We start from the raw sequence: 11583 nt of genomic DNA, 5'->3' as shown, positions 1-11583 counted from the left end.
GTTTGGTGAATGTTTGTAATGATAAACTTAAACTTGAAGACAAAAATTTATAGGGGCAGTTTATGACAACATATGATGTTGTATAAGTTAGTATAAATGGCATGCTGGATACATTTCATTTCATTAATAATTTACCACTTTCATGAATTTAATCGTGATACCGACATAGTTAAAAAAATTCCCCGTTGGCTGCGCCACCCAGTATAGACTGAGTTACTAAAGGAATTTCTGGGAACCTATCTTGAATTCGGAGGAACAATCAAAATCACTGTTATCAAATAAGATATCAGTTTGTATTTATTGTAACAATAACACTATTTTATAAGTTGTTGAATGATAATAATGATTCAATTAATTTCCTAGTAGAGCATTGCATTTGAACTAATTGTTAACACTAGTGGTGCTCGGCGTGATGGCCGTGGTGATCGTCGGAGGGGAACGCCGCCGCGTAGGCGTACTCGAGCGCGATCGAAGCGGCGGTCAGCGCCACACCCGCCTTGAAGCCACGACCGAAAATTATTTTCAAATTGTTCATCTTTGAGCCACCAAACGATGGATGGTAGCGCCAAACTTCATTCCTGCAACATGAAACTATTCATATTATCCATTATAATTGATAATTTTATTAATGTATTGATAATGAAAACGTATCAAAGTATATAACTCTATACATATTTACGTATCTCATCATGTACGATTATTTATTTAATACATTCATACAAACTTACAACCCATAGGGGCTTACAGGTTATAGCTCAACGCCAAAACAAACATCTTTGATAATAGATTTTTCACAAAATATCATCCTACAGAAAAGCATAACATGCCTATGCACAAAACTGTCCCTCTTCCAATGAATAACTACATTAGGTTATATGAATGTATTTTATGTATCATTCTTCAAGGGTCACAATTATTGAATATTATTCTAGTCCGGGCGCAAATGTCATTCCGTAGTCATTTTTGGGTAACAGCCGTGGAAGATATCTCAATTTCTTCGTTAATGAGAAACGCGATGATGATAAGTCGAAATCACAGGCAACACTTTGAGAACAAGATGGCCACCAAAATGTTTAGGGTTTTGCTATATCGCTTGTATTTAAGATATACAAACGTTTCATGAACGACAATATTCTAAAAATCGAATTGTTAACAAGTACCAACCGTTAGGAATGATGAAGATTTTCAAATTGATTGTTCATTTATATAATATTTGTTCAATCTTTTGAAATGAAAATAGCACCATTACTTCAAAAAAGTCTCGTAAAATATAACAAGAAAATCTGTCATGAGAGACCTAGGAATTTATTCAGGAACTAGAACCCTATGAAGATAAAACTGATATAAGAAGAAAAAACTGAATGTTGGAAATATATTTTTCCTACAGTTACCTTGAAAAGTGACCATTCCTGCACTGATTACAGAACGCAGAGAATCACTTTTCCGCTCTAGTGCGCAAAGTATTACTTTATACTAATAATTTGCGTATTATCTTGCAGCCATCCCAATCAGCTGTTGACATTGTTGGCGTGTATTTTGAATGCGAATTTGTTCTAACAATATTTTTTCTGATTTTCAAATAAATAAAAATGAGAACTCATTAAATTATACATTTTGAAAATTATTAATTATTCATTATTTCAAATAATTTTTTTATTCATAAATTGATTGGTTGAAAAATTATTTAGAATTTAAGATTTACTCAAAATTATTAAAATTTTCAAATTAATTGGATCAATTTAATTTTTAATTTGAATAAATTATCGATTATTAATTTTTAATTGGATTATCAAGTTTAAAATAAATTAAAGTTATTATTAATAACAAAATTATACAGACAAACATTTGATGGATTTCAGCCATCATTTTACCCATAATCAACCACTTCTCATATTCAATGGTAACTGTAGGAAAAAATTAATGTGAAATACTTGCGCAAAGTTCCTCTGCTGCACTCAAGAAACCATTCCGCCCTCGCCTACGGCTCTTGCATAAACGTTTCTTTCGGTGCAGCAAACTGTCACTTTGCGCACTAGTTGCACAAATATCTATTTTATTGATCTTCTAGAACTACAAAAATATACTGGAATATAATGTATATATTACCGTAGCCATGGGTCCTTGAGGCCTTTCTTGGCTAAGGCCTCCTTTACTTTCATTAGCTCAGGTACATCTTCAACTCGATAGATTTTATAATCAGGAATCTGTATCTTGCTGTGTCCACCCATTGTCTCTCCTACTAGATTATATTCAGTTCTGTAAAGAGATATACCATTTTAGATTTATCAAAAAGAAACATATCACATTAACTGATAAGACAAAATTACTTTGAAATAGATTGGAATATTTATACCTCGTCTTGAGAAAGTTTCAAACAATCATCTTGGACCAAATAATAACAAATCTTCAATATAGACTAATTTCAACTATCAAAAGATAATTTCAAAGGAATTTTTGCAACTGATCATCAACGATTTTTACCTGTATCTACAGCGTTAAACTATATTGAGAGAACATTTTGATTACCCAAAATATTATAGTTTCAAAAATATTACTGTACCCGGAGCACAAATTCCTTTTTTTTGAATCAATGTATGATATAAAAAAATCTGGAATTTCAAACACCAAGGATCATCGATAACGTTTGATAAACTGAAATTGTGTAATATTTGACTATAATCTGGTGTTTTAATCCTTCTAATTTCAAAATTTCAAGCTTATATGATATATTTTTGGACAAAAATTGAACTTGAACTTCTAACAGTAAAAACATAACCTATTTTTTCGGACATGTTAATCATTATCAAAATTTTGGAATAGAATAGTTTTGGGCCATGCCTGTTGTTCTTTCGCGATCATATTTATATGATTTGTAATTTTATTCACAGAAAATAAATACAATTTATCGATTCCAACTTCACTCCAGCCTCAATTTCACACGATTTGGAATGGATGAACCAGTGGCGAATTCTCAGAGCATTCTAGGTTAGGCAAGTGATTGCGCAAATTGTATTACTACTGACGTTGATAGGTCGTTGTGTATCATTCAACGAGATACTGTATCATTCAACATGATACTGTATCATTAAACATGATACTGTATCATTCAACATGATACTGTATCATACAGTTGAGCTGGCCGTTCTGTTTTCGCATGCTCTGCAGCCAAAACTATAGCGATGAACGTAAGCGCGCGCTGTCCGATATATACGTAGATATAGACCCAGACTGATTGCCCTAGCAAGGCTTGCGGGCAGTTTCAGCATTCCCTGTCATACAACGAAATACATAGCCACTCCACCCGTTGCACGTTGTGTACCTCACTTTGATAAAACATTTTACTGTTTGATTAGGATACTATGAATTTGAAAAAATATATATATATAAAAATGCCAAGGAAAAACCTTTATTATCTCTTTTACGCTTTCAGATATAAGCCTAGAGTTGATATCTTGGGGAGATTCATTTCCAAATTGGTAGCAAATAATCTAATGTCATTTTGAGAATACATTATTTCTCAGAGTATTGATTCTTTGAAAATTCTATAATATTGAAAAAATAACAAAATTCGAGTTATTTTTTTATACTAGAATAATTTCTGTAGGATTAATGTTATAAGAAATTAAATAAAATATAAACAATATCTTGAATAATTCTTTTCTATAACAAGATCCAATATAAGATGATAAACTGAACAAAAGTACTGAGAACTGAGAACCTTTAAAATTTCAGAAAATCATCTCCCCAAGATTACAAATGTAGGCGTTCTTCATACCTCAAAAATTGAAAATAATCAAACAAGTTTTTCCTCAGAAATGTCTTCGTATTGTACAATTTTGGTAGGCGTTAGTATCCAAATCGAAATACCTAGAAATTTATCCAATTAAAAGTTCCCAAAAGCATGGTGCACAGTTTTTTTCATTAAAAGGCTTTCCATGAAAGATTGCAGTTTCATATTCTCATACACATATTTGATCTATTCTAAGTACACATTAATAAAGCATAAAATCTCCTTTGTCACCTCATGCCAAGGGTTACTGTCAGCATTCGCCACTAGGATGGACTGATATAAAATAATTAGAGCAGCCTACAAACCCATGTACACGAGTTTTTGTATACAACTAATAATAAATGGGAGAGCTTCCTGTTCTACAATATCAATGTTTACAGGGTTGAGCAATGAAGAATGTATGAACTGGGAAAGGACTTACACAATCATTTTTGAACGAGACTAAATTTTATTTCTATTGTGTATTTTCAATGTAGCCGCCATTTTAAGAGAGGAAGATTTCAAACTTGATCACGAACGAGAAATAACATCAACCTAAAATGGCGTCCATCTTTGTCGGACACTCCTGTATACATTGTGAGAAGTTGTCCATACACGTCTAAAGCATTGTAGGCGATGTCGCTCAAATGTCTTGTGTTATTATCTCATTCAGGGCTTCAAGGGCTATCAAAACATATGCTGTCCCTGTCATTAAGTATACTTGTGGTGTGGTGAAATGGTCTGAGACAGAGTTGGAAGGCTTAGCGCGCTCCACTCGTAGGCTGTTCACCAAATTCAGATTGCATCACCCGAAATCAGCAGTGGAGCGTCTAATATTGCCAAGAAGTAAAGGTGGAGGAGGCCTGTTGGATATACACAGACTCCGCCAAGGGCAAAAGCATTCTCTGAGGAATTACTTTCTCCTCAAAGTTCATTAATATACAAGGTTGTTGTGGCAGCACTCCACTTGATCCTTGCCACACTGAACTTGAGCACCCCCATTTGTGTGAGGATCACATAGCTATTGCACAACAGGAATGGCTAGAGAAGCGCCATGCTCATGACCTGACTAATGCTTTTATAAGTCAGCAATCATCCAATGCCTGGTTCAGTTGAGGTGGCATATTTGCTGAGACTGGGGGTTTCAAGTTGGCCATACAGAATCAGTGTGTTGCTACCAAGACTTATCTCAGTTACATTAAAGAGCCTGGGAACATATATACATGCCGGAGATGTCACCAGTCATCTGAGACAATTCAACATAAATACCAAGTGCATGCCAGGCTCTAGTAGCAACAGACTACCTTCTTAGAAACAACCAGGTGGCAAAGATTTAACATTTAAGTTTGGCAGTTCAACACAACCTGTTACCAAATTCAGTTCTGTAATATAAATAGAATCATAGTGATGTTTTTTTTTTTTTTTAATTCAATCCACAAACAGTAGGCCTACTGGGATCGATAAAAACTCACGGATGAAACAATAGCTAACGATAGACCAGACATCATATTAATAGAAAGACAAAATCAAATAACATTCTCAATGGGAATAGGCATACCAAACACGCACAATTTGATACAATACAGTATTGAGAAACTGATTGAATATCTGCTTTAGAGGATATAGAATTATATGTGGGAGCACGAGAGACGATAGTGTCTTTGATAATGTCAGCTACAGGTGTTATATGAAGGTAACTGCCAGAAAGGTTGCACAGTTTTAAACTGCCTTCATGAGTGCAAAATTTAATGCAGAAAGCAGTAACACTCTGCACAACATAGCTGGAAAAAGTTTCCAGGAATATATATTGGAAAATACTCAAAAATAGAACAAGGTGTCATTCCACTAAATAACCCAATGAAGCCTTAGTATTACTCATGAAAATTGAGATGAATCACTCAAAAATGATGATAATAGTTTCTGTGGTCGAAAGTACAGCACGATAAGAGGAGTTTATTTGAAAAAAAGTTCAATTTGTCACAATTTTTCCTCTATGTAGGCTACACAACAAAGAAACATTTTGAGATACATTTAGAAATGAGTAAGTAGTCTAACTGCTTTTCAAAATGATTCATACCTTGTTGCCCAACCCTGTATTTTTACTCCAGATTCTGAAACATATAAATTACCAGAAAGTACATGGGGAATGAATGCAGTTGAGATAATATAATGTCTACTGAAATATGTAGAATATGTCACTTAGCTAATTAAATACAAGGGTAGTGGAGATAGGAAACGCTTATATAGTTAGTACATGCTCAATTACAGATTAGAGGTTTACTAAGATATGATGAGGCTTGTCCATAAAGTAGGTGTACTGAGGCTCTCACGGTCGGAAGGATTTTATTTCTGACATATCAGCTACTCTAACGTGTAACATGATTCCTCTCCTAAGTTAATATAATATATTGAGGACTGTTGTATAACCAACATATTTTGTGAATTATTCAATCTCATGCCAAGGATGAAACATGCAGCATCATGTTATTTCATTTGACAGGAAAAACTGGGGTTGAGTGAGGTCTTGTCTTGAGGTTTAGTAGATTATGTGTTTCTGTTGCACTCGGTACTAAAGTGAGTCCACATTATGTTGGCAGTGGAGAAAGATAGAACAGAATTGCCGATTGCCTCTGCCTTGCAGTGGCTACCTTCTTTAGAAAATAGCTGTTAAATATTCAATAGTTATTAAAAATAGTTATATTTTTTATTGAGATTGAATATTTTGTTAATTAATTACCTGTATATTTCTAAATTGTTAAAAATGATCTGGCAATGTTGCTGAGCTGGAAAAGGATATCGCTATCTGCTTTGTCGAATGATAGACGAGGATAGCAATACCATTGTTAATCAAATAACTTACTGCCATTATAATATTTGGACCTCACTATAATTAAAATGCAAGAGTGGAGACACACCACTTCACCCTCTGCAAAACTCTGAACCTTAAACTTAGCAAAAAAAATTTGTAAACATATACCTTCAAAGCAATAGTAGGAACCTAATTTATAATGTTGTCAGATTTTATAGACTCGATAGCTGATATAAATAACTTTTCAACTGAACAATTAAATAAAAAGTCACCTATAACAAACAAAACCTAAAATATGAATATCAACCGCGAATACTTCAAATTTTACAATAAGTTATACACACCTGATAAAAGTTAATTGACAAGATAGGTGCCATAACATATCAAGAGCTGTCAAATATTGACAATATTAATAAGTTTATGTAGCTGTGATAAGGCTTTATTGGAGTGATATTGGGAGACTACAGAGCACAACAAAAGCAGTTGCAATTATTTACAAACCAAGAACTCAGTATTAACCCAAAACGAACACTAAGATATAAATTTATTGTTTACACAGCTTTTGAGATATTTGAACTTAAATTTTGGAAATTTAAGTTTTTAAAAATATTGATATAATAATTTATAGAAATTATTAAAATGAGTGGCCAAGATAAAAGGAGAGTAGATCTTTCAGAATTATTATTCAAAGTTCTACATAAAAAGTTAGGTTAGAATATTAAAAGTATTGCATTACAGTCTATTTGAATGTTCAATATCAAATCGGAATGATGCTCCTTCATAGAGTTATGTAAATTTAATTTAATTCGATGGAAATACTTTACCTTCTTAGTTTTAATGAATATTAGTGAATGTTTCTTATGATTTTCATCATAGCAATTCAAAGGTCATATCACAGAAAATAGCAGACTACGAAGTACGAACTACGAAGTAAGTACAAGAAATCAAGAAGAAGAAACAGAAAAGGTGGTCGACACTCGACAGGTCGAGATATCAACCAATCGACAAGCAAAACTCGAGATTGGAGTCGAAGTACGTCTGGGCATCAAAAATGAAAGAGTTTAATTTTTAATGGACATAGAAATCAAGTAAGTTGAGAGAATTATTCAAGATTTAAAAAGAATCGAAGATTTTCTACATTAAAAAAACTGTAGAGATGAGATATTTAAATATTAAGGTCTATTCACAACTTCAGAGCGTAGCTGCGGTAAGTTTAATGTGATACTTACATTCCCGCTTACAAGTTCACCAACACAAGAAAGAATATATCTTTAATACACATTTTTCATTTCCTACTATTAATACATATTGATAATTATAATCAAATCTCATAGGAAAAGCCTTCGGAATTTGAAAAATATTAATTCAATCCATTTATAATGTTCAATGTATCAAAATACAAATTTCAATATATATGAATCGCTTTGATCCCACTAAAATAATATTCTCATAACAGACAAACATAGTAAATTTCATTAAATCGGAATTTTGGTACAAAAACTCATTACAAATCATTGTTTTTCATAATTCGTTCAGAACAAGAACAAGATAACCTTAATCTTTTACCTTGGGCGCACTCCTCAGGGTAACCACTGGGATCTTTTGAAGTATTGAGTTCTTGTCGGCGGAATATTAACTTCTAACTTTTTTATGTAATTTCTCTATCATAATTACTGTCTTCCACTTTATTCTACAATTTGTGTTTATCGATTTTCAGGTAAATATTTTTGTTTATTTCTAAAATTGAAGTTTTTGTTCAACTCCACAGTTGTAGTTGACACACGGAAATTGATGAATCGTGAAGAGAAAGCTGTACTAAAGGCCTATTCCTTTTCACTTTCTCATGTTTTCTGCAAATCATATCCCTTATGTTGATTTCAATTATGTGAAACTTTATCAGTTTATTTGTAAGTTGAAATTTACTGGGGTCTATAATATTTCTAGTGAAACATCATAACACATGCTTGTGCTCACTCAGATTAATTTTCTGAGGAGCCTAATACTGTTTGTTCAGGTTGATTTTGTTTTAATTTGATTTGTATTGATAAAACATAACTTGGTCAAAGTTTTTTTGACATAAATAGTCAAAATTCTACTGATTATAAGCTTATTAAACTTCAAATTCAACATCAATAAACCATGTTGTTTACCTACTTCAACTGATTCAACTAGTCTTTCACAAAAATTAAAAATGGTTGGTTTAGATGAATTTTTTTGTAAGGTTTGATAATATTTTTTACAGTTTAATAAATTATTTATTCATCATTATTAATATTTAAGACTAGCTGGCCTGGCGAATTTCGTACCGCCAAATAGTTGAATGCAACTCATGAAAAACTTTAGCTGGATGCACACCTGAGGAGGCGCGATGCGGCATTATATTTTATAGATAATTTTACAACTGCAAAATAAATCATTTACTAAAAATCAATTAATTCTGAACTCCGAAGACAGCACAATTATTCGAAACAAAGTAATGACTTGAGCATGTAACCTGAGGCCGCACTGCTGGATGGTTGCACACAAAACAGTAATTTTGTTTTTAGTCGAGGCGTTTAGAATAAAATACATGGGCGGTTATGGAGCAGCACACACTCTTGTCTACTATCTACCGACGGCTGTAGTATGACGCAATGATTATAACAGCTGATTTCTATTTCTGTCTGGCCAGCTCACATATCTTCTCCCATAAGGATTACATGTAATCTTTGAAGGACCGTAGGAAAGAGTCCTGAAGTCGGATTATAAATTATTAATTAAGTGATACCACCTGAATATAATACCATTTACCTGGTTCTGAACATAACGAACACAACTAAAAAAATCAAATTTGGTGCACATGAAAAAGTTATTGAATGTTGAAATTTTAGGCTGGATTTTTATTTATATAGATAACGTAAATCTGTCAGTAGGTAGGCTATTGTTGACAGCATTCTACTTTACGCTTGTGTTGGACCGTAAATTAGCAAAATATTGAAACGTAAGTGTACCGTATGTAAAATTCTCCACGATTGACCTCTTATTGTGTTATTGAAATTTTATTAATTACTTGCTTACCTGGCGAACTTCGTACCGCTAAAAAGTCAATGTATCTCATGTCACACTTGATTTTACTTGGTGAATCATGATATTTATCTGACAATCAATATTTTTATTTACATCTCAATACGGACTTCCTATGTGCTTAGTCATGCAGCATTTATTATTCCGAAAATATATTCTCCTCTATCAATTTATTGGTAGTAATATCTTTCAGTAAAGTGTTGAATTGAAAAAATAGATAGGTTAAATCAGTGTTTCAAAGATGGATTTAATGTTTTCATAGTTGTTGATTGTTAACAGATAGTCCAGGAAATATGCTATGTACGATGAATTACACAGAATTCCATATTCTTTCCATATTACATTTTAGTATGAATATAATCTAAGCTAAATTTGAAAAAAAAATTATTTAGTCTGTCATTCTTCAGTAATTTTAATGAATTCAATATGAACAACACTATTTCATGAGATGAATATTTTTTCCCAACATTTTCCAGTTTCTCAATGATAGGGGAGTGATCATTATTTGTATAGCCTAGGTCTTCCAAGGAACGATTATCTACAGCTGGTACCAATCAACTACACTATGAGTGTATGTGCGTCTGTGTACACGATATCTCATCTCCCAATTAACGGAATGACTTCCGACACGAACAATTTCGATCAAATGCAATTCAAGATGGCGGCTGAAATGGCGAAAATGTTGTCAAAAACAGGGGTTTTCGCGATTTTCTCAAAAACGGCTCCAACGATTTCGATTAAATTTATACCAAAAATAGTAATTGATAAGCTCTATCAACTGCCACAAGTCTCATATCTGTAAAAATTTCAGGAGCTCTGCCCCATCTATGCAAAGTTTGATTTTAGATTCCCAATTATCAGGCTTCAGATGAAATTTAAACAAAAAAAATCGAGTGGAAAAGATTAAGCATGAAAATCTCTACAATTAATAATTAGTTACATTTTCACCTAAAATTGAAAATAAGCACGAAATTCGAGAAAATGTGATTATTCAATTGCAAACTGTTGGCAACTGTTGATTCTATTAAATGATTCACTATGAAGAGATAGCAGACCTCGTATGTCTCCAGCATTATTGTCCTGTCACCAGCTGGCTCAGATCTTTGTTTATAAGTAGACTTGAGATGCGCGTGCACACTAGCGTCGGGTGATCAATTTTCATAACGGCAAGGAAAGTTGTGTGAGTGCGCCACACCAGATTTTTGCTCATAACTTTTTTAAATCGACGGAAAAATTTATTTAGTTTATAAATGTATAGAGCATTAAATTCTGTCCAATTTTACGCATTTCATTACTACTGTTGCAGCAGCCTCAGTGCTGTGTGTAAATCTTCAGTTTTGCAACAATTGGCAAATTGACACATTTCTGAATACAGTGTTCAATTTAACTTATATGCTGTATATTTCTCTTGTAGGCTAATAAACTTGAAAGGTTTGAACTAGCATGATCTTTCTTTTCAAAAGATGTTATGCCCTTTCTTCATTGTAACATTTCTCTCCATCTTATATTTCTCAACAGTGGTGAGAACTGCTGACTTTTCCGCTTTTTAAAATTTATCAACACTACTTTTCTGATACTGAAGTGAGAGGGTTATGAGATATTGCTCCTTTTGCTAACAAGCCTACTTGAAATTTTTTTCAGATTCCAAATACCCAGACATTAGCGAAAAACTGCTTGATGGACATCGATGTTGAAGGAAGCGAAGCCAGTGTTCTCCCCCAACCTCTTCTTTTAGACTTCAACAGTCAACCTTCATTGAAAAGTACGGCTCACTATCAGAATAAAACTCAAGTGATGGGGATTGAAAACACTTGGTATGTTAAATTCTATTTCTCCTCTTTAATGGTCCTTATTCTCCAATTTACTTTTAATTACATTGTCTTATCGTCATATATGAGTAAGAATAAATTCCCAAAATGTGAAACTAAAAACGGTTCCTGAA

The 11583-nt window shown here is 33.0% G+C and overlaps 2 protein-coding genes across 5 annotated transcripts in view; one reads left to right on the top strand and one right to left on the bottom strand.

The window, feature by feature from the left end:
• Nucleotides 1-271: 271 nt before the first annotated feature.
• LOC111048501 (NADH dehydrogenase [ubiquinone] 1 beta subcomplex subunit 3) lies at nt 272-7818 on the bottom strand. 4 transcript variants are annotated; one of them, XM_022334397.2, is made up of 4 exons: nt 7403-7538; nt 5847-5880; nt 2107-2256; nt 272-578 (listed from the first exon to the last, which is right to left on the bottom strand). In XM_022334397.2, the coding sequence occupies exons 3-4, from the start codon at nt 2226-2228 to the stop codon at nt 395-397; spliced, it is 306 nt and encodes a 101-aa protein (XP_022190089.1). In that variant the 5' UTR covers nt 2229-2256; nt 5847-5880; nt 7403-7538; the 3' UTR covers nt 272-394. The 4 variants fall into 4 exon arrangements, with proteins under 4 accessions (XP_022190089.1, XP_022190088.1, XP_039280932.1 ...); XM_022334396.2 differs by lacking the exon at nt 5847-5880 and having other exon boundaries at nt 7403-7818; XM_039424998.1 differs by lacking the exons at nt 5847-5880; nt 7403-7538 and adding an exon at nt 3776-3862.
• Nucleotides 7819-8137: 319 nt separating this feature from the next.
• Nucleotides 8138-11583, top strand: part of LOC111048505 (ubiquitin carboxyl-terminal hydrolase 10) — a 28326-nt gene continuing 24880 nt past the window's right edge. The window contains exons 1-2 of the mRNA XM_022334403.2: nt 8138-8295; nt 11283-11455. Coding sequence (XP_022190095.1) covers nt 11319-11455 — 137 coding nt within the window. The 5' untranslated portion in view covers nt 8138-8295; nt 11283-11318. The remainder of the gene's footprint in view (nt 8296-11282; nt 11456-11583) is intronic.

This window comes from Nilaparvata lugens, chromosome 1 (assembly GCF_014356525.2).
Source record: "Nilaparvata lugens isolate BPH chromosome 1, ASM1435652v1, whole genome shotgun sequence".
Lineage (NCBI taxonomy): Eukaryota > Metazoa > Arthropoda > Insecta > Hemiptera > Delphacidae > Nilaparvata > Nilaparvata lugens.
The sequence above is the reverse complement of the archived record's forward strand: the minus strand, read 5'-3'. Positions and strand labels throughout refer to the sequence as shown.

Bases quoted from the DNA above. Each gene is read 5' to 3' on its own strand.
- LOC111048501 (XM_022334396.2), bottom strand. From the start codon at position 2,228: ATGGGTGGACACAGCAAGATACAGATTCCTGATTATAAAATCTATCGA. The intron at 579-2,106 runs GTAATATATACA...TTCATGTTGCAG, and splicing joins CTCAAGGACCCATGGCTACG to GAATGAAGTTTGGCGCTACC.